The following is a 23,065-nucleotide window of genomic DNA, read 5'->3' as shown; positions in this document are numbered from 1 at the left end:
GGAATCTGACAGCTTGTAGACCAGGGATTTAGGCTTTTGGTGCTTTACTCTGCTTTCAGGAAAGTTTAGTTTCCAGGCAACTCCAGAGCTTTTCAAAGCAGCACTTGGAAAATACAGCTGCCCTAAGGCACAGAAGGCACCTCCCTGTACTCATGGGCCAAAAAACCAGTGGTACATACTTTTTTGCCCTTTGTATGAGCCATGCTGCTACTGTGATCTTAAGGACAAGATAAGGGAAGGGAGAATGAGAAGCAGAGTAGGGTGGGGATGGATATGGAGCAAGCATCAGGCAGAGAAGCTGAATGCTGTGTTTCAGGCTCCCCCTTGGTCAAGACCTGGGATGAGGAGTGCACACCTGCCTAAGTCATGGTATTACAGATAAAATTCATACCTTCGTTCTGAGCTGACCTCATCCTATTATTACAAATTACTAACAAATCTTGCTGCAGCTCCCTTATCACTCCTTTGTCATTCCAGTTGTCATTGAGGGCTGAGATAAGGTTTTTGCAGTACAGCATGAGGTGCATCTCTCCTCTTTTATGCTGTATTTTTAGGTAAATGTGACATTGTTGCAAGGCTAATGTGTTATATCATTGGTAATATTTGATGGATATTGGGTGGTGGGTATTTTTTTCCCCCTTCAGCTCTTAATATTCAGAAAGCATCAAAGTTGAGTGATGTGTCTTGCAAGAGGGGAGTGTTACCAACCTCTCTTTCCTCCCACCCATGAGGCTGACAGGTCCTGCTCCCAATCTCTTTCAAATTTAAGATGGGAACAGTACTACCCATTTCCCCAAGGGTGACTTCATGGGTCTCTGGTCACACCACAGCAGTGTTTCTTCACCTACTGTGGAGCTTATCACCATAAATCAAGGTGTGCCAGAATCTCAGAGCCTGGGAAGTGACAGGCACTTGTGTCCCCTCAGGTTTTTGGGAAGAAATTAATCCTGTATTTCCCAGAAACCTGGGATCTTCCAGTTGAGTTCTGCGAAGCAGAGAATACTTCTGCCTCCTTTCTTCAGCTGAAGGGAAAACGTTTGCTCACAGTAAATAAAAACATTTTGGAGGCAGGTGTGTTGACATGTGGGGGAACAATGGAAAACATCCATTTTGATTTAATCCCAACAAAATTTGTGTCTCTTTAATAGTAACATTTAGCTTGTCTGCCAAGGTGGAAAGAGTGGCAGTTTGAGATCTGTATCCTTGCAGTCACAATTACACATGGGCAAACCACATCTGTTTAGTGCTAATAGGAACTGTGACCCCCCCACACAAGTTTTATAAGCTGCTACTTGGCATTGGGCAGGAGGAGGAGAACATACTTTCAGGGGTGCTGGAGAGGGCAGAAGCTGCTTCCCTCCCAACTCCTGTAAAGGCATGAATGAGAGTTGTAGCCAGCGTGGAAAAGGGAATAGATCTTTGTCTATAGATACAATTTTTTTTTTTAGCCTCTACAAGTATATTCAGTGTGTCCTGTATCTGTGAGGATCCAGAGGAGGCTGTGATGGCCTGAAGGCTGCACAGTTCAGTGAACGACTGTGATCGATAAGAGAAAGGGAGAGTAATACTTGGGGGAGGTTCTTTATTCAAACATGTAATGCATTTTGACAGGCTTCTGAAATAACATGATACCTTTCCGAGCTCAAGCTGACTTGCATGTGATTGAAAGCGGGATAAATCTCCTGGAGTGCACCAAGACTTCCTAGGTTTACGTGGCAAGTAGAGCGTTGAGGAACTGCATTGCAAGTGAGGAGTACCTGCCGTAGGGCAGCAGCCTGACTCTGGGGTTTGTTTTTAGGTCAACAGACAGTCAGCTGAAGCTGTGGAACGTGGGGAAGCCTCACTGCTTGCGCTCCTTCAAGGGTCACATCAACGAGAAGAATTTCGTGGGACTCGCGTCCAACGGAGACTACATCGCCTGCGGTGAGTGGAGCAGCCCTCCTGGCAGTGCCAAGAGGACTCCTTGGAGCTGGTGCCTCTCCAGTTGCAAAGCTCACTAGTGATTGTGCCACATTGTGCATGGGCTTTTTTATAGAGGGTTGTTCCAAACTTCCACTCTCCTCTCCCTTCTCAGGGAATAGCTTTATGACCTGACATAAGCAGGGTCTGCACTTGGTTTCTTCCCATTTCAAATGACTTATTTATATATGATGACTCAGACTTGCTGTCACCAAAAGTCAACTACTGCTCTATCCACTATTGATTCCACTTATGTCTTTCAAGCTTGACACACCTTCCCAAGCCTTTCTCAGGCAGGGCAGTGGTCTGGACCACACGAGTGGTCTCTTAGTACAGCATTCTGCACAGTGAAGCACTAATGCCCTTGTGAACAGCTGCCTGGGACACAAAATCATCCTGAAGCTGTTACCCCTTTGGTGATTTCTCTCCTTTCACCACTTAAGTTGGACTGTTGAGCCTCTGTAAATACACAAGTCTTGGTGGGAAAGCTGGTAGCTGATAGGATGAGCAGGACAGCTGTGCCAGCACTGAAGGGAGGACCTTAGCTTGTGTATTCTCTGGTCTCTGTACAGCTTGCAAGGCAGAAATTGCAATAGATTTCTAAATAAAGCCTGCATGCTGTCTAACCTCTCTTAAAACCTCTAAGGACCAAACTGTCATACTTGATTACAGCCAGCAGAAGTGTGACAGTGCTACCTGCCTCAGAGCTGTAATGCCAAGCAGGCTGGGTATAGCAATGTTTGAAGTGGTAGTGTGGATGCTGTGCTCTGCCCTAAGGAAGTTCAAGAGGATGGCTGGGATCCTGTGTGTTTTCCAAGTCTGCTGCAAACCGCAGTTGTCTTGTGGTGAAGCCTGGTTCTGTTATTAAGCATCATAAAAGTTTGCATGGAGCATTCCCAGCAGCCAGGGCTCTACAAGCATGATGGTAACTACATGGAGGGAATGTCTGGTTTTGTCTTAAATTCACAGACTGGCTTAGGTTGGAAAGGACCTTAAAGGTCATCCAGTTGGAACCCCTCTGACATAGGCAGGGACACATCCCACTAGACCAGGTTGCTCCAAGCCCCATCCAACCTGGTCTTCAGCAGTTCCAGGGATTGGGCAGTCACAGCTTCTCTGGGCAACCTGTTCAATGTAAGAGCTAAGAAGCCTGATTCCCATGCTTGCTACCAAAACCTGATCTTGTATATTTGTGGTTTTTTTTATTTCTAGGAAGTGAAAATAATTCCCTGTATCTATACTATAAGGGCCTCTCAAAGACACTGCTGACGTTCAAGTTTGATACAGTCAAAAGTGTTCTGGACAAGGACCGGAAAGAAGATGACACAAATGAGTTTGTGAGTGCTGTGTGCTGGAGGGCACTACCAGATGGGGTAAGCTTTCAGCTCAGGCACCCAGCTGGGTGCAAAAGGAATGCCTCCTGCTTTCTCATGAAACAGCATTGCTGAGGGTTGGACTGCACTGGGTGTTTTCCCATTGCCGGGTGTCGCAGATCGACGTGAGGATCTGCAGGGTAACTGAAATGCTGGGGAAGAAGGGACTGCTGTGCTCCTAACTCTCCCACCTGGGTGTTTGAATCTCTCTACTTGACATGTGAAATCCCCAAAGAAGCCTTGTATTTCTGGCACTTTGTTTTTTGTGGGCACCTTAGTGGGAGTTCTGTTGCTTTAATGAAGGCACCTGCAGCTACTCACTGTGGAGCCTTATCTCAGTGTTATCCTGTCTGTGCAGGCTTGCTCCTTGAAATACACCCCCGTGTTGAGATGAGTAGATATGTGAGGGAGCTGAGCCTGGCCAGGCTGCACTCACCTCAGTGACTGTTCCAGTGACAATTCCTGCTCGCAGCGTTTGTACTGATGCTGCACACAGACCTGATGCAGGTTTTGGGAGAGTGGCCTTTTGGCACAGGGCTGCTCTGGAGAACAAAATGCTGCTTTTCAAATTCAGAGGGGTTTTAAAAACCTTGCATTAAAAAACAAACAAACAAAACCCACAACCAAAACATCTTGAGCAGCTCTCTTGTATGTACAAGGGTTTGCAGATCAGATACTTAATGGGTTTGTTGGGAGGGGCAGGAGAGGAATCATAGAACTATGCAGGTTGGAAAAGCCCCTTGGGATCACTGAGTCCAACCAGCATCCCTGCTCTACAAAGTTCTCCCCTAAACCACATCCACCAACACCACATCCAAACAACCCTTAAACACATCCAGGGATGATGACCCAACCACCTCCCTGGGCAGCCCATTCCAGTGTCTGACCACTCTTTCTGTGAAAAAATTGTTCCTAATGTCCAGTCTGAACCTCCCCTGGTGCAGCTTGAAGCCCTTCCCTCTTGTTCTGTTGCTAATGACCTGTGAGAAGAGATCAGCACCAACATCTCTACAATGACCTTTCAGGTGGTTGTAGAGACTGATTAGGTCTCCCCTCAGTCTCCTCCTTTTCAAACTAAACATTCTCAGCTCCTTCAAGCCTTCTTTATCAGATTTATTCTCTAGGCCCTTCACCAGCTTCGTTACCCTCCTCTGTCCTCGCTCCAGCACCTTGAGATCTCTCTTGAATTGAGGTGCCCAAAACTGGACACAACACTCCAGGTGTGGCCTCACCAGTGCTGAGCACAGGGGGACAATCACCTCTACTTCTGCTGGCCACACTATTTCTAGTACAGTCCAGGATGCCTTTGGCTTTCTTGGCCACCTGGGCACACCGCTGGCTCATATTCAGCAGCTTGTCAGTTAGAACCCCCAGGTCCTTTCCTGCCAGACACCTTCCAGCCACACTTCCCCAAGCCTGGAGCGTGTCCTGGGATTGTTGTGGCCCAAGTGCAGGATCCAGCACATGGCCTTGTTGAAGCCCAGACCATTGACATTAGCCCAACGATCTAATCTATCCAGGTCTCTCTGCAGAGCCTCCCTGTCCTCATGCAGATCAACACTCCTGCCTAGCTTGGTGTCATCTGCAAACTCACTGATGATACACTCTATGTCCTTATCAAGGTCATCAACAAAGATGTTAGACAGAAACTGTCCCAACACAGAGCCCTGAGGAACACCACTTGTGACTGGCCAACCTGGCCTTGAACACCTCCAGGGAAGGGCCATCCACAGCCTCCCTGGACAACTTGTTCCAATGGCTTGCTGCCTTCACAGTGAAGAATTTCTTCCTAACATCTACCCCCTTCCAGTTTAAAACCATTACTCCTTGTCCTCTCCCTATGAAGAAAGCCCCCACAGCTGTCATTCAGTTGTTGCTGACATAAGCTTAGATAGATGCTTCTGAATCAAAGCAAAAATAAACTCAAGTGTCTGAAACTGCACTTCTGATTTAGAAGTGGACTGTTGTGGTTTGAATGGTGGGCATGAGACTCAGTGACATAGGTTCACCAACTTCTTGCTGGCTGGAGTTTAAGGAGGGTTTGGTAGGCACAGATGTCTTGTCTCAGGTGAAGAGTGGCTGTTGGAAGTTGTGTAGTCCATCTTTCTGCTGAGTAAAAACATGCTGTTGAAAGCTGTGTGTGTAGAAACACCCTTCCCTGAACTGTTTGCATTGGATTGTCCTGCCTGCTGACCTCCTGGGCAGCTTTTCTACAGGCAACAGGCTAACAGTGATATCCAACCCCAGTGTTACTTCTCTTGCCATCCACTCCTTATCTTTTTTCTGATGAATGTACTTTACTCTGACAGATCTTCTGCTTAAGTGACTGAGAAACTTTGGAGTAGTCTCCAAGGGCTCTCAAGCAGTTCTTCACAACCAGTATGAAAAATATTGTGCAAAAATGTAATAGTTGAATCAGGCCCTGCAAGATTTCACCAAATTTCTTTCAGGCTTCACTCCATTAAGCAGCATTCAGAATCCATCTGATGTTCTGATCATTAGGGTTTTTTCCATCATTCCTCTGCTTTTCCCTGGGCTTCTTCTAAATGAACCTTTTCCTTCTGTGGCAGCCACAGGTCCTGGCTTTCATTTTCAAAGAAAGCATCAAAAAGCTGGATACCAGCAGCTGAGTGTTTTCCTTCCATGTTTTACCTCTGCCTGTGGTGTCATCCTGCTTTACATTCTGGTCATGCTTTACTTCCTGAGCAAGCTGGCTCGCTTCCTTTTGCCAAGAAGCCTGAAAGTTCCTGTGCACCATCTCCCCAGTCCCCCTGAGACAAGAACTCTTCACTGATGCAAACACACATTTCTCTTCCCTCATGTTCCCAGCACATGGGTCCTCTCTGACCTAATTGAGACTTTGCTCATGTTCTTAGGAAATTTAATTACTGCACAGCCAGAGGTCATTTATGCCCACAAAGTCACACTGGAGTGATGAAACTCTTTTCTCTTTTTCCCCTCTATTTTGATAAAGTTTCTTAAACTTGTCATTTTTTTTTTTTTTCAAATGAGCTTCCTGTATCCAGGCTTCCCTAAAAGCTGACAAGTGTTTTAATGCTACTCAGATGAACTAGAGAAGGCTCTTGCCTCACAGTGCTGTCAGCATTTGAGGGAACAGGGGAACCCACAGCCTATTTCTGGCTTAATTGCAGACTTTGATCCTGGGTGACTCACTCTGCCTTAGCTTCCTCATTAGAAGAGTTCCCGGCACATTGCAGCTCAGCAGCTCCATCCTTGCTCCTTGCATCCTTCCAGAGCCCAGCACGGGTTGGGAAACCTGCCCCAGAGCCACAGGAAACATGGGGGGTAGGCTTTATAGTGCTCTGGGCAGGCTGTTCTCTGTGCTGGTTCAAAGCTGTCTTGCTTTGTCTCCGTGCCATGGTCACTGGGCAGTAGCTTCAGCATTGCTACCTGGAGTGTTTCTGAAGGGGAAGATGTGTGCCAGCCTTTCCCTAAGGCTCCCTGGTGGAGCAGACTCTTCAGTTTCCCTACTGTTCTGCTCTCCAGGATTGTTCTTTAATTAACCTTTGGAGATGAGATGACTAAGTTTCAGATCTGTCAGTTATCTTGGGAAGCATGAGTACATGTCCTCCTTCATTTCATGCACTGAAGTGCAAAATCTCAGATTCTAATTAAAACTTCACTAAAACTTTCAGATGAAATGTCATTGATTCTTTCTTAAATCTATGTTTGGGTAATTCAGGCTTTTACTTCCTCCTGAGCCAAAGTTAAGCTGTGCCAGCAGCCCTTGCCAGAACCCATCTTTTTGGTTTTTTTGCCCCTTCTGTGTTGTTTATTCCTCACTTAGGAAGATGCAGGGACCTTTCTGCTAGAGCTGTCACCTTTCCAACCACAGACGTCCAGCCAGTGCTTTCTTTCCACCTGTGTTAAAGCCACAACAAGGGAGAGAAACTGTTCTCTGAAAGTGTTTATTAGCATTTTGCATCAGGCTTGCTCACTTTTCAGCTCTTGCATAATGTTTAGAAGTAAGCACTAGCTTGTAGGCTCATAGTTTGGTTAGACTGGGAGGGGAAACAAGCCCTAAGCAAACACAAAAAAATCTGAGAAGGTGCATTGGGAAGCCAAGCTTTGATCTTCTTCTTTTGGTGCTGTGTAAATAGGCTGTTTAATATTTTTTTAAATAGTGAGTGAGGAAAACCACTTCTCATTTTACTCTAACAATTGATGAATATTTAATAGTAAAAGAAGCTTCAGGACACTTTTGGCCTGTAAGAATGAGTTAGACACAGAGCTGCTTTTCAGAACCTTCCCTGAACCAAATAGTTTTATTTATCAAGTCAGGGACTCTATTATAAACCTGTCCTGTCCTTTGTTCCTGGCACCTCAGCAAGATTTAGCCAGCTTGATTTGAAGCAGGAATCTGGTCTTGAGATTGGAAAATACCTTCTCTTTCAGTAGCATGTAAGCAGACCATGCTCATGCATATAGGGATGCTCTTGCACAGGGAAGGGAAATAACAGCAGTGGTAGTAGCTCACTGCAGTTAGGGGGGTAAAGATGTTTTATCTGTCTTGAGAGGGTCACTGCAGTTTTGTCCAGGTACCTGGATAGCTGGAAGAGAGACGCTGTGCTTCATTTCCCTACTGTGTCCCACACTGTTTTCTCCTTCCCTAAAGGGGACATCTTTTGCTTGGCCCTGCTTTGCCATCTTGCAGAGTGTGAGATGTGCCTCATACAGCTGTGTTAAATAATTACATCTCAAGTAGCCCCTTTCCCAGACATGGTTAGTGTTTCTCAGAAAGAAGCTGTCAGAAAAGAAACCGAGGCTGAACCTGCTCCCAGGACAGCAAAAAGGTATTACTGCTGAACACAGAAGCAATTTGATTATGTAGATTAAGCATGGCTCAATCTATCATAATCAGTGAAAAGAAGCCATTTAATTCTGTACCTGTTTGCATGAGTATTCATTACAGCTGATAAGCAGGTTAGCTGGGGAAAGATTTCTCAAGCAGAAATGTCGAGGCTTTGATACCAGTAAGGAGATGAAGATAAGAGCAGGAGAATGTCATGCAAATTAGCTTAGGTAAAGCTTTCCATACATAGATTTTTCTTCCAGAGGGGTAAGGAAGGGAAGTCCAACCTGGCCTTGAACACTGCCAGGGATGGGGCAGCCACAGCTTCCCTGGGCAACCTGGACTAGTGTCTCACCACCCTCACAGGAAACAATTTATTCCTACTGTCTAACCTAAATCTCCCTTCTTCCAGCTTAAAACTATTCCCCTTCATCCCATCAGTTCATGCACTTACCAAAAGCCCCCTCCCCAGCTTTACTGTAGCCTCTTCAGGTACTGAAATGTGCTCTGAGGTCTCCCCAGAACCTTCTCTTTTCCAGACTGAACAGCCCCGACTTTCTCTGCCTGTCTCCAGAGCAGCCCTCTGAGCATCTGGACTCACTCCAACAATTCCATGTCCTTCCTGTGTTGGGGGCTTCAGAAGATGTTTTCTTAGGTCGTTGTTGCTCTTAAAAAGTAATTTTAATTTGGGACAGTCCTAGACAAACATCTAGCCATGAGTGGGAGAAGCAGGCTCTGAGACTCCAGGCTTCAGGTGGCCTTGAGGCACTGTCATGTGATGGAATTATCTTCATAATTAATCTTGCCTCTCTGAACTTCTCTTTGTTAGACTAAGAGGATAGAAATACTCCCTTCAAATCCATTTTTGGTGCATCTCTTCAGAAAACAAGCTTTTCTTCCATTTATTTTTCCTTTCCTCTGAACATCCAGCTTTGTTTCTTAATGATGTCTGGCTTGAATTCTTTAAATAGAAACCTATAATTGTACTGCAGTAAGCTGGTCACTTAATAGGGCTGTAATCTTGTTCACTGATGAAAAGTAGCCATCCTTTGTTTCCCAGTAGCCTAATAAATGGTACACAACGTGCACAGGAGCTAGTCAGGGACACTGGTAATTTACAATAAGCAAATTGGCTCCCTTCACTGGAATTCATTTAGCCAATACAAATTATTTTGGGAAGTGATTCATTGCCATTTTAAAGCATTAATTAATTTGGGTGACTTATGGACATTTAAAATGAAGCCTCCTTTGTCATTCCAAAATAGCCAAATGCTTATTCAGTGTCATTCTTAAGTAGCTTGTACCCACTGTAACTACATCTCTTGTAACTTGGAATCTGAATTCCAAAGGGATTTTGGAGGGAAGACAAGTGGAAGACTTCCTCTTTTTTTTTTTTCTTGCTAAAATTTTAGAGGTTCAAAAGCTGTGAGAAGATTGTCTCCCACCTTCAGCTCAGTGTTGTATTATTTTTGCAGCATCCTCCATGAGTTGTTCAGCTGTCGGTTCAGATATGCTCAGGCAGTAATCTAAAGCTGAGGAGATAAATGCCTGCCTGGAGTGATCAGACCCAAGCTGTCCCTTGCCTGCCTCTGACACCAGATGCAGGCACAGGAAGCAGCATGAGTGGTATTTTCAGGGAGGATCCTGCTGTTTTCTGACTCACCTTCTCTTTCCTAGACCAGGGCTGGCCCATAGCATTCATGTGCAGCATCTCCCAAACCAGTATTATTGCAGGTTATTCTCCAGTGCAGCACCACCCTCCTGCTTCATCCTGGGAATGCAGTGGTCTTCATCTTCTCTCTCGTGATTGAAATGCACAGAAGTTTAGAGGAGGCTGAGCATGATCAGCTTTTAAGAAGAGCAAAGAGATTTGACTTGCATCGGGTTTGTTCTACTGGTTTTTCCTCCCTCTCCTGATAATCTTCCAAGATTTTCCTGTCTCCTGTGGAAGCTGGCTAAGCCCCTTGGCTTCCCACCCTCTGTCTGTGCAATGGTTTCCCACCCTCTTGCCATGCCCTCTGTTCTCTGCCCAGTGGCAGTGCTTTCAACAAACAAGCTTTCTTGGACTTGTCTTACTTTGCTTCTTTGCAGTTTGGGAGTAAATATAGTTTCTTTCTCTTCCCTCCTACCTTTTTCATGCCCATTTGTCCCTCACTCGTTTGAAAATCTCAAATCTTTGTTAAAAAAAGGGGAAGCCAGACTATCAAAAGGTACCTCATACATCATGCGTGGCTTGTTATTTTTCCCCCAAATTGTAGTGGATTGCTTATGTATACCAGCACACATTATATATTGTTCTATATGCTGCTTGAAAAAATACTTCCATATGCAGAATAACTTCTACCTTGCAGATGAAAGGTGGCACAAGTTCAGTATGTATGCTTCTTTGAGCTCATCATGCTCATTTTACTTTCATACCCATTTCTCTTCAGATGCTCATTTTGGTCTGCATGGTTTTTTTTTCTGTGGCTAAGGAGAATTAATTAAAAAATGCTCAGGTGACAATATTTTACTCCTCGTCACAACTCTCGGATTCCAACTGCAGAGAACTTTGTAGGGGAAAAAAAAAAACCATACTCTATTAACAGTTCATATTGAAACCTCAGTGTGTTGACACTTCGATCCGTGTGAAAGACCATCTTGATAATGTGATTATGCAAATGACAGGCTTTAGGAGAAAGTGTTTAATTTTGAGTCTTCTGTAGAAGGAGAAAAATACTGGTAAATGGTCTTAGGTGAATGCCTCTCCATAGTTGCAGGACACCCTCTGAGCTTCCTCCCTGTGAGGGCAGTTGGCTGCCAGACCACACTGCTGTGCAGCCCAGCATGGGCAAGGGTGAAGGGCATTGAGGTAGTTCCCTGACAACCCCAACCTCTGTGTTTTGGGGGAAAAAAAAGTGTGGTGCACCATTTATTGTGACGTTTCAGGGCTGAAGGGTGGCTGGTACATCGATGCCTTTGTTAACTCTTCTCTTACAGGCAGAGCAGCTGCCCACCCTGCCACTGCAAACAGAGGGGTTGAATCTGGCTTTTGTTCAGCTCTGGAAGTTCAGGTCCCCTGTGGTACTGCAGCACTCTGATATCATTCTAGCTTCTATTTTAAGAATAGCTTTTCCAAGAAATGTAGGTGGCTCAGGTTTTTCTTCTTTGTTAGTTTCAAGTTTACATTTGTGAACTCAGTTTCTCTCTCCTCCTGCAAGGTGAGGTATCTATTAATTTTTTTTCCCTGCATAATCACAGAAAATTGCCAAGGGGATGATGTTATTTTGAAGGGAAGGCAGATCAAAGTCACCCATGTTGCATGAATGAAGGCAGCATTTACTCTTTCAGACTTTTACAGCTGGTATTTGCTTACCAGTGTGTCTCTCTTCTATTGCCAAGAGAAGCAGAGAGTGTGCAGTAGATAGGGACTGAGGTCTTCCTTATTAGTCATCTCTTTCCTAGAGCAAGTGAATGACACAGTGGTCGACATAACTCTGAGTACTGTTGACATTGCAGTTCCAGGAGCTGATCCCTGTGGTGCAGCTGTGCAGATAATGGATTGCAGTTCATTGCCAGTGCAAGCAGAGGTCCGAGCAGGCTCTCCTTGTTTCCTAGGCTTTAAAAAAAATCAGAGCCTCCCAATGCAATCACAAATTGTATTGCTGTGATGCACACTATGAACTGGGGATGCAAGGAAGTCTCTGTGCAGCTGTCATTAAACTTCTAAGTGGATGTTTCTCTTCTGTGGGGACTCGGCTGCTTTAGGAACCATCAATTCTTTATCCAAGTCAGGGACCCACTTGGAACATGGACTTCATTCCTGACTCCATCCCCAATTCCCTGCTGAACCATAATGCTACAAGGTACAAGCTGAAGTGCAGCAGGATGTATCATGTGGCCCTTCACATAAGTTATTTCCCAAATGGTACTGCTTGATAGAAAATTATTTGTATTAGGGTGATACTCACAGTGACCCTTATAATATATATTCAGCTGGAGAGAGAAGAGGAGATTTGTATTCAGAGACATTTGCTTTTAGAATTGAATAATTAATTGTACAACTGGTTTTTTCCTTTTCCCACCCAGCCTCTGTAGTGCTGCTGTTGAGCTCCTTGGTCTGAACTTTGATACGTATCCTGCTGGGTTCTAGAGACACTGATTAAATAATTGATGAGGCTGTTGTAAGGTTTGTCCATTTTTCGGATGATGCCTGGAAACCTACTTATATCATGAGTTGTAAGCTCCTCTCTTCCCACCCTGCTCTTAGTCTTAGCCTCCTGGGAATTTCACCCTCTCTTGCCCTAGGGATTAAAGGTGGCAGGTGTGTGCCCTCTTCCCTCACAACTAGAGAATCATCCTGGTTGGAAGGGACCTTGAAGATCATCAACTTAGATCAACTCGTAGCTTTTGGGTAGGAAGGCTCATCCCTAGTATTTTCTGGGATTTTTATCATGTGTATTTTGTGTAGTGTCCTGGAGCAGAGCCCCCTGACAGCAATGAGGAGGAGGAGCCAGGCATGTTTTGCAGGTTCTGAGCCAGCATCTTGATGCCAAGCTCCACCCAAAGCTGTTCTCCCGTGAGTCGTAGCATCTCTAACCTGAGCAGCTGTTGCTTTGCTTTATTTCCACTCCTAGATTAATTTTCTTGTAGATTTGTGACGAAGTTCCATCTATCTGCCAAAGTCTCTGGTTGGCACATAGTGCCAGTGAGGTGCAGAATGAACACTCACAGCTCGGTTAGTCAAGCGGTGTTCAGTGTTTCATCAGGCAGACAAAAGGGGATCATTCCAGATAGGAGCTGCAGGGTTAGAGCTGCTGATACTTAGTGCTGAAGGAGGGCTCTGGTTTCAGAGTGAAGTGGTTGTGAGAAGCCATTGGCACTGGGCTAACCACTGCCTTTGAAGTCTGCCTCAGTGCAGCAGCAGAATTCCCACTCCGAGGGTGTTAGAAACCCTCGCTGCGGGGTGGTCTGCTGGCGCTGCTGTTTGAAGGTGGCTTTCTAACCTCATTCCCTCTAACAAGTGGCACTGCTTCAATTACGGTCAAACCGACCTTACTAGATCATCTTTTTCTTTTTATTCCATTCTTCAGTGCATCTACTAATGGCAAGTCCTGCCAGGCCACCACCATTCAGCAGTCGCAGCTCGTGAGCTGCATCAACCTTTCGCTCTGGTGCTCCTAATTAACCAATTTTAATGGCTGGATTTAATGTTTTACAGAGTCTAAATGAGGTGGAAAAAATATGAACTGATTTTTTTTTTCATTCCAGCACAAGATTTTGATCAGATAACTTAACCTCTGGGTGAAATGGAAGTAGAAGTATTTATGCACAGGTGGCTTTTTTTTTCTGTAAAAGCTTTATGTAGCTCTCTACATTAATATAGTTACTGTGTGGCTTTGGGCAACTGTTCTGAAGGTTTTCAGATGCTTTCTGCCCTTTTGTTATTAGTGACAAAACCCCAAAGAGTTTTGAAACCCAGTAACTCCTGAGTAGCTTAATGCCTGTTGCATTTTACTAAAGCAAGAATTCAGGCTTTTATGACAGTCCTTGTAAAAACAAGTGCTCAGATTGCTTTTCCAGCAGCAACAGGGATTTGTATCCTTTTAACCTATTTAAATAAAGCTTAGTTTCCTTTTGGTGACGTTCTAATCTAATTCTAGCTAATGCTAGATGAGCTAGCTGTGTGCATGGAGGGAAAACAGTTGTTCCTTTGAAAACAATCTTGTGTCTGCATTGAAACTACCTGGTTTTGTGTAGTTAGGGTATGTAATTATTCTATATAGGATACACACAGAATTATAATAACCAGTCCTTTCAAAAGAAGAGAAAGCTAGTATGGCAGGAAGGTTATGATTAGTAATTTAATGACTACCTTTTAGACAAAAATGATACTGTTAAATTGGGGGTTGTGCAGCTGAGCGGGGTTGGGTTCACCCTCGCACGAGGTGTTTTGAATTCTGCTGCTTCAAGCAATGATGTGTCTCATATGTTGTTATATGTTGCTGTTGCATATTGCTTCCCAGACTCTTGATCTGATTGTTAACACTGGAGAGAAGTGAGCTGTTTGGTGCAGTGCTGGATTTTCTGGTTTTGCTTTCATATGTCTGAAGTGAATGTTAAGTGAAGCAGAGGGGAGGTATAGCTGGGGCAGCCTGGGGAGCTGGCAGATGAGACAGTGCATTGTTTCCCATTTGCTTCTAATAGTGAAAGATACTGCAGGGAAGATAAGCAAGATTACTTCTACTGGGAAGAACGATGGGTTCAGATCCATTAAATCTTACAAAAAGCTCCTTTTACCTGTAATCTGCAGGTGGCACATAAAAGTAAGTGCAGCAGGAGGAGGAAAAGCTGCATCCCTCCTCACTCCCTGTGCTGGCATCACTAGCCAAGTCTCCCAGGATAAATACATGATTTTTCTTCCTAGCTTCTAGGATGATCAGTTGAGACCTTGTTACCTTTTTCTTCCAAGAAAGACCTTCTACAGAGCAGGCTGCTCTGGCTGGGTTTCTTCTGAGCATCAAATAACAGCCAGCCTGTCTAGTCTGGGGAGTATGTGCTTGAGGGATGTGTTGACTTGTTTAGTGTAAAATATTATTGATTAAAGTAGGAGGTTAATAGGGCTTCTGTGTGTGCCTTGTTTCACAACTTGCGTGTTAGCTCCAGCATTTGAAAAGAGAAATTTGGGCCAGCAGAAGTAAAAGAAAAGAAGAGAAAGTGAGCTGGAAGTGAGATACAAATGTCCTTATTTAATGCAAAAGGATTCAGCTTTCTGTTTTCATTAGGTTCACACTTCACTTGGCAATGCAGAAGAAGAAATATAAATTGTTAGGAAATGCATGAAGTAAGACAGAAGTTAGCAGTTTCTGAAACTGTTCTTCCAGTGTTAAAACAAACAGCAGCCAGTACCAAGAGCTTGTGAAGGCTTCTTTTGTTTCAAAACTGAAGAATATACCTATATTTACCTTGCTAAAAGTGAGCAAAGATCCACGCTGTGAAAAATCACTCTGCTGATGCTCAGGTGCTTGTTCAAGAAAAATACTGCTGTAGAGATTTCTTCTGGATAAATGTTTGGCTAGATGTAAGGTTGCAGGGCTAAGGGACCCAGCTTGGCTGCTGCTTTCCCACTGTATCCTCATCCCTGAACTCAGCCCCTCTCCATGTCTCTTGGCCATCCTCTGCAGTCATCCCTCCCTTTCCCAATATTATTCCTTCTTTTTCTCCCAAGAGCAGAGCTGTCTGAACATGGAAGGGGGAACGAGGACAGTCTTCTCATGAGCCCACCACAATCACTAAATCTTTGGCTTTTACTGTTCATCTTGAGCCTGGGAATTACTTGTTCTGGAGTGGGGAGCTATGAAAACTCTTTTTTGTACAGATTTTTGAAGTTTCCCTTGTTCTCCCTTGCAAGCAGGTTTGAGGTGGATTTATGGTGCAGACAGGTATTTCTGGGCCAGACTGGGGCTTCTGTGTTAATTTTGTGTAGCATATGAACATGGAATCTGAGCCCAGCACACTGCAAATGCAAGTTAATGAAGTAATGAATGTGCTGCATGCCAAGCCCAATCATCTCTGACTCTTCTTATCCAGACAAACACACACTGTATGTGTGGCTTTTTTTAGCAGCCTTTTTTTATACTACCATTTATTTCCTCCTTGGAAGCTGTAGCTAGGTCAGTAGATGATCATGAACTCTTCACAGGAGCTGTTCTGCTGATGATTGTAGCAGTGCACATGAGGTTGCTGTAACGAGAAATAAGTCATGTATAGTCCTGACAGAGGACAATCATTTTCTCATATTCATTGTGTTTTGTCCTGTATTTCTCACCATCTCTGCTCTGAAACATTTGAGGCATTGTCAGTCCAAGATAAAAGAAGGGGATACCTGCTGCACACTCGGGTGGGGTCTGTGGAGGAGTGAGTCAACAGCAGCATCTTTTCAGAAAGAATATCTAAAATCAAAGGAGGACGAAGCAGATTAGCTAAAAAATGACAAAATCAAATGCCAGAAGTGTTGGTTTGTCTTCCCTCACCCTTTGTCAGCTGAGTTTGGGGTTGTATTCTAGTATTTATGTAGCTGAAGGATATTGTAAAATCAGAGGTACTGTGTCACAACACAAGGGGTTTTGTTCACTCCCATGATCCCTGTAGGAAAATGACATTTTTTCTTTATATACTTGAGTCTTCTCCAACTTCCTTTTTTGCTGTTAGTGTCATTGGTGGCTTAATGGATTTCCTGATTGTTGAGCTCCTCTTTTTGATACAGTATTGTTAGTCTTTGCATGCACTCAAAATGACAGGGAGCGTTAAAAACAGTCATTTCAATTTGAGATGTCTAGAGATAATTTTTTTATACCCACTGTGTGAAAATAACTTGAATAGTAGCAGAATTATCCATTGTAAGAGAGATGATTTTGCTTGTGAATTGGATTTAAAGATAAAATCTTTCCTACTTCCTGGGATGTGGATTTCCTATTCATTTTTCTGTTGAGATTAATCGGGAGCAAGACTTTAATCCAGAACAAAGATGATTGAATTGTCCTCAAACAGTGATGCAGAACATTACCCAGATCTCACTTTATTAAAAGCCTTTTTCAGTCCTGCCGTGCTGAGAAATCCTGAGTGTGTGAGAAGGGCTTGCAAATACCTCATATGAAGAAGGCTGTTCTTTCCTTACATGGCTTTATTAGATAAAATGCTTTCTAGTTTTTCAGGTTGTTGGAAGGTGTTGTGTGGCATGGGTTAAATTTGTGTGGTATATCAGCTAGAAATTCTTTGGGGAATGCAATAAAAAGGGCTCACTCCACCTGCAAAAGCTTCTGATGGCTTAAAGGTCTGCCATTAACTGAGCTGCTGCTGGGTTTCTGGCATGGTCAGGATGGAAAACGAAGTGCCTTAATGCAGCTTTGCTTCCTCTTTGGGAGCCCAGAGAAGGTCAAGCTGAGGCTCCAGCTCCCCAAGCCCCTCGGGCAGTGTGTCCAGCAGAGCTGCAGTGTGATCCCCCAGTCCCCTTGGCTGCTGCCAGCCCCGGGTGCTAACACCACCACCATGCTTTGAAAAATTAAGAGTCATCTTTTAATCTCCACTTTTCCAGCAGGGAGTGTGTAGAGCTGTCAGGTTGTCCTAAATCTCTAGTTACAGCCTAGAACCGGGTAAGGATGTAATTTGGTTTTCACCTTTTCAGAGGGCAAAGAGATCATGGGTAGAAAAATCTAATTCAAGGATTTCCAAGCTGTGACGTGGGAGCTTGGCAGCCCCTTGGTTCAACTGAGGACTCCTACCTGAGGGTGAGCTGTGAACAGTCATGTTTGAGAGCTGGCAATACTTCAGATGCACGTAACACATCTAAAATTAAAAATAATTTTGAAAAGGGGGGGTGCGGGGAGGGCACAACAAAAGCAGCTTGCTGTTTAATGGCCTTGCTGGAGGGAGGCTGGCAGGCAGCATGCTGTTGGCAAGCTGTTCCCTGGAGTTTAGGAGTGTATTGAAGGCCAGGAGATTTAGGGGCTTGTGAGCAGCACTGCAGCTTCAGGCCCTGCTGTGAACTGAAAGTCATCGAGTGAGTGAGAAAGGAGCCATCAGGGCCACTTTTAAGGCTGCTGGGTGGGCATGCATGCCCTGTGGGGCATCTCTTTTCTTCTGGTTAGAATGATTTTGGCTTTCTGAGTTAAACTTGCCCACCTAACCATATTTTCCTATTAGTTAAATCATCTTTTCTTCAGCTTATTTGCATGTGGTACACCGTGTTCCATTTAGGATTGGATACGATCAGGAGCCCGGGCTAAAAGACTGTATAATAAAAGGTGGTTTTAATCATGACATTTTGTAGGACTGGAAGCTGCTGGGACCAGCTGGGACCACTCGTGGGCAAAAGTCATGTGTTTTTGTCCACTGTTGCAGTCTTCCTAGAGCAAAGTGGAGGTCTCTGTCTGCTTTAGGAGAGCCAACTAAGCCAGATCGTTCCCCTCCATACATGTGTATTATCCCATAATATACCAAGACAGCATCCTTGGCAGTGACTGCTGCCCATCCATGATGCCCCACCACATGTGGACAGCCCTTGAGTTTTGTGTGCAGCATCCAGAGCTAAGAATAACTGCTGAGAGCTAATCTATCTTGATAGCAAGACTATCACAGTTACTGGGGTTTTTGTATTAAAAGGCCCTTTTTGCCCCCACCCCTCCCAAGTCCTCATAAGGTGTAGCAAGCTGGCTGTGGAGGTGGTTACCTTGTGCTTGGAGAGGTGTGTGTGGGTGGAGCAGGGCTGCATGTCCTGAGGTTCCCTTTTCCCTCTCCATTCTTCTTGCTGCTTCAGGAAAAAGTCGTTTGCTGTGAGCCAGATTTGCAGCTTTGATTGAAAATGACTCTGCAAAACCCCATCAAAGCAGTGCGTGTCCTGCAGTCATTTAAAAACAATAAATAAATAGAAAAGGCACCTTGGAGTGTGTAAGCTCCCTGGGATGCCAGGTGGCCTGTGGTCTGCTGGTGTCCCCAGGTAGGACCTAGTAAATCTTCAACAGGCCTTACCATGTTTGCCTGCCCAAAAAGTGCAGGGGGAAAAGGGAGAAAGGATGAAATTGCTCTCGCCGAGGTTTGGGGTGATTGTGAAGTGCTGGCTCACTGCCTAATGACTGTCACTGGTTTGCAGGAGTGAGGCAGATCTGAGAGGGGTGGCTGCAGCTGTATAGCTGGGAAGTTGTGCTTTTCATTGCTAATTAAAGTCACCATTTGCATTTGGGATTTTTGTTTTTAAAGGATGACACCATATTACACCAGAAACTGCTAGCAACATTTATTTATAGCATGACCAAACCGGCAACTTCTGCTGTTTTGTTGCTGCCTCTGTATTTCCTCTCTTGCCTCCTTTTCCTTTCCCATCTGGTTTTTTTTATGACTTCTGACCTGACAGCACTTGTTCTTCTAGTCCTTGACTTCCCTCCCATGCAGACATATGATGATCCCAGGACGTTTTCCCTTTTGTCTTTGTAAACAATAGGCAGGCAATCTAATAGCATCAGCCCAAAGTCAAGGGAGCTTTGCAGATTCAGCTTGACAACTCCTCTCTCTGAATTATTTAAGGCCACAAACAAAAGAAAGCCCATCTAGAGCTTCAGGTGACTTCTCATCTGGTGTTGTGGAGAGTGCCTGATAGGCAAGTCCCACTAATTTTTTCCATTTAAATCCATAGGATTTAATGGAATAGCAAATGCAATTAGAATTCAGGGGCTACTGCCCATTATCCCATAGAGAAGGGTTAAGTTGCAGGGACATGAATGAGCAAGTCAAGGAAAGGGAAAGAGGAAGGTGAAGGGAAGAGAAATCCTCTCTAGTTGCAAGAATTGTGTGTCGAGTTTGATTTATATTTTTCCCCCCTTATCACAATCAATGAACTTGTCTAAAGACATCCTACATTTTTCTTGGTGGCTTTTCTTTTTACATCCTTTGTTTTTAAATCTAAAATGCTTTTCAATAGCTCAATGACCCAGTGATTTCTGATTCCCCAGGTGCATTTTTGTTACTGATTTCACTCTTCCTTCTGGATTCAGGAGTGGTTTAGACGGATGGGATCAGGGAAGCAGGCAGCAGAGCACAATTGAGTCCTTCAGATGATGCGAAGTTCATTATTGTCTTTTGAATAGTTCATTCTGCAGAATGAAGTAGGGAAGATGTCATGCTTTGCATTTATTGTACTAAAGCTATAAAGTTGTACTCTCATCATTCTTAATACCTAAGGCTTAGCTGTCTTCCCTTCCCACTCCCTTCTCCTCCCAGATAAATATAGAGGAGAATGCATCAGTAGTAGGATATTAGAGAAGCAGCTTCATATGTATCATTTCTTCTCTGTATGGTTTTGTTTAATGAAGTTCTTTGCCTTTTATGTACAGTCAGACCTTATTAAAATTCAATTTGCTGTACTGTCTTTTTCAGTAGCAGCCACACAATTTGGTAATCAAAGCTGATATTTTGCCGTGTGGCCTTCCTTTGAAAGCTGACCTGCAGAAATGGCTTGTGGGCTTCGATGTCTCTTCTTCTGGGAATTCCAGCCTCTCTTCCAGTTTGCAAATGAAAAATCACTCTCTTCCCAGCAGCCTTGCAGACATGACCCAGCTCTTAGTCCAGTTCAGCTTGCTTTTGTACACTGGCATAACAATAAGGACTTACAGATTCCATGCTGACCGTGAGCTCTGACCACGTTCTCAGCTGTAGGTGAAGAGGAGATCGTTCTACTGGCTGGGGGAGGACACCCAGCTCTGCTGCCCCATCCTCACCCATGCTTCCCCTGTACCACAGGAACAGGAGACAGTGTTAAACACAACCCTGTGATTTGAATACGTGCAGGGAGAAGATTTAAGTGTGACTGGAATTTTATCTAGCTACTACTCGAGTAGGCCTGTGCTTGTGACATTAAACACAGTTTTGGATCTCATCAGAACCTGTGGCCTGCACCATCCAGCCATTTGTCATTGCCAATCTCATAAAATCATGGAGTGGCTGGGGTTGGAAGGGACCTTAAAAATAATCTTATCCACCCCCCCTGCATGGGCAGGGACATCTTCCACTAGAACAGGTTGCTCCAAGCCCCATCCAACCTGGCCTTGAGCATTTCCAGGGACGATGCATCTTACGTTTATCAACATCTCTTCATCATTTTCCTGTATGCCCTGGCTAGTGAAAATATTTGCCCCCTGTACTTGGGTCATCTCTGAAACAGTATTTTGAGAAGAGAAAGCTTCCTGTTTCTCAGGACTAGAAAAGACTGCATGGTTTGGTACAGCTTGCCCAGCCTTGTCTGCATTGCAGGAGGTTTCAGGTACATCTTGCTGCGCTTGATCCTGTTACAGCATTAGCTGAATTGGATGTTGAAGGAGAGCAGCAGGTTGTGAATTCTTTCAAGATTAATGGAAACTTTTGTTTTACCTTAATTAAACTTTTCATTCCTTAAATCAAAGTCCTCTTTCCCAAATAGGTGTATGTTATAAATAGCATTAGCATAGCTTCATGAAGCTTATACGCATGCTAATGTTTGTGCCTTGGTGTTTCTCTGGAAGAAACAGTTTGTCCCTTCTTTTTGTTCATCAGGTCCTGCTGATTTAATTTCTGCAACATTGTGTGTGTTGCATAGAACATACAAGTAAATACGTGTATACACATCAATGAGTGCATGTCTGGTGTTAAATTTGCTGTGGTGGCTTATGCAGCTGCAGGCTGGGCCACCTTGTAGGCAGGGACCCTTCCCTCTTCAGTTCTTACCACCATGCAGCTGTGGCCTTTTGGGTAGAAGCAGCCTCCAGAGATGAGGTATTTTTTTTGCTCTCCTGTTGTGCCTTGCTTCCCTTCCCCTTGCTGTAGCTCTGCTTGCCACCAGATGTGTAACCCCCCACCCTCCCTGCCTGCAGCCTCAGCTGGAGGTGCAGCATCTGACGTACTCTGTCACTTCCCCCCCACAGACAGCATCCTCAGTGCTGGCATGTAGGCTCATGACTCTGTTCCTCTTGCTATTAAATGCTATTTATTTATTTATTTAAGCAATTCCTGGCTTAAAGGGAAATGGAGGCTTTGATTTCTATGGCTGCCAGACTTCTGGCCCATCTAGAAGCACAATTAGAAGGCTTGCAGATGCAGTGAAACCATCATCCTTCTTTTCCAGCTGGCGTGAGCAAACCATTCAGAATAGCTAATGTGTACTGCAGAAACTGAGCACTCCAGTCCCCACCACAACATTATTCCAAGACCTGTTAACAAAACAGTCAGGATTTTAACTGAAGTCCAGGACTTGCACAGCTGGTTGGTTTAGGATACTGGATTTGGTTTAGTGGTAGAATCCTGATTCAAAACGGATGGGTATGTTCAAGAGGTGTTACTACACCTGAAGCATGCAAATTGCCAGAATTCAGGTTGCTTTGAGATGACCCTTTTTTTGCACCTCTGTATCAGGCCATTCTTAGAGGTGATTTTCATTAGGACGGTGCAAAGAAGCTACAATCAGCAGTAGATCCAATTTGGTAGGTGGTTTTCAAACAGACAGGAAGTGACAGCTTCCTGCTCCAAAGACCTGACAGCCAAACCATACCAAATGAACAGGAGCAGAGTATGAACCCATTATCAGTTTTAAATAAATTTAGTTTCTCTGTCCATCAGCCATTTCATGAGCTCCTGCCAAAATGTTCCCCTCTTGCTGACCCAGCCAGCCTGACTCAGCTTGGCTCTCTTTGTCATTCCTGACATCTCCTTTGATTAACCCACTCTCCCATATTGATTCCCACTGTCTGCAGTTGTGAGGCTTTAATTGTTCTTCCACTTTTGCTTTGAGGGGACAGTGTCATGTGAAGGGTTCAGTAAGTTTTTCTTTCCAGCCTCTCCCACTAACACTGGCCAGTGTGTGTTCCTACCAGTTCCATGGCTGCAAGACCCCTTTCTCCAGAGGTTAGTTTGGGGCTTTACCCTCTGGGTCTTAAGCCTATGGTAGCTTTAATACCTTCACATTATTCAAGCCTTTCTCTCACTTGTTATAATAAGGTGAATGATGTGTTATTTGGTCTTATCCACACCCTGCCCCAGACCTTGGGAGTGGTGTTTTGTGGTTACTCTCACGTAAGCAACACTTTGTACATCACTCAGCTCAGAGGAGGAAGGCTCTGCATCCTGCAGTCATGAGGCAGACTGACATCAGTACTAGGGTCCCTTAATCATAGAGGTCCAGTTGCCAAAGATGTGGAGGAGATGAGCTCCTCTTGGTTTCAGTGAGAACTTTGTAAAAGTCAGTCTGCTTGGCTGAGAGGCATGCACTTGGGTTAGGGGTTGTAGGCATCATCTGGGTCTGGAATGTTTCATCACACGATAATTGGGAAACCTAAAGCATTTCCACGGTCTGTCATTTGCACGCAGACCAGAATTCATGGTGTTTGGAAAAAAAACAAGGCTGGACTGAGTTCTAGATGGT

At 44.5% G+C, this 23,065-nt stretch overlaps 1 protein-coding gene and 1 non-coding gene across 6 annotated transcripts in view; both read left to right on the top strand.

Moving 5' to 3' along the window:
• COP1 (COP1 E3 ubiquitin ligase) overlaps positions 1-23,065 on the top strand; it is a 128,838-nt gene that overhangs the window by 92,402 nt on the left and 13,371 nt on the right. For all 5 annotated transcript variants that reach the window (XM_051625047.1, XM_051625045.1, XM_051625046.1 and 2 more), the window contains 2 exons: positions 1,799-1,923; positions 3,172-3,332. In XM_051625047.1, coding sequence (XP_051481007.1) covers positions 1,799-1,923; positions 3,172-3,332 — 286 coding nt within the window. The remainder of the gene's footprint in view (positions 1-1,798; positions 1,924-3,171; positions 3,333-23,065) is intronic.
• LOC127387465 (small Cajal body-specific RNA 3) lies at positions 17,965-18,100 on the top strand. Its single transcript, XR_007890143.1, has one exon. It is a non-coding gene; the product is annotated as a small Cajal body-specific RNA 3 (non-coding RNA).

This window comes from Apus apus, chromosome 7, assembly GCF_020740795.1.
Source record: "Apus apus isolate bApuApu2 chromosome 7, bApuApu2.pri.cur, whole genome shotgun sequence".
Taxonomy (NCBI): Eukaryota; Metazoa; Chordata; class Aves; order Apodiformes; family Apodidae; genus Apus; species Apus apus.
Note: the sequence above shows the minus strand (reverse complement) of the source record. Positions and strands in the feature narration are given on the sequence as shown.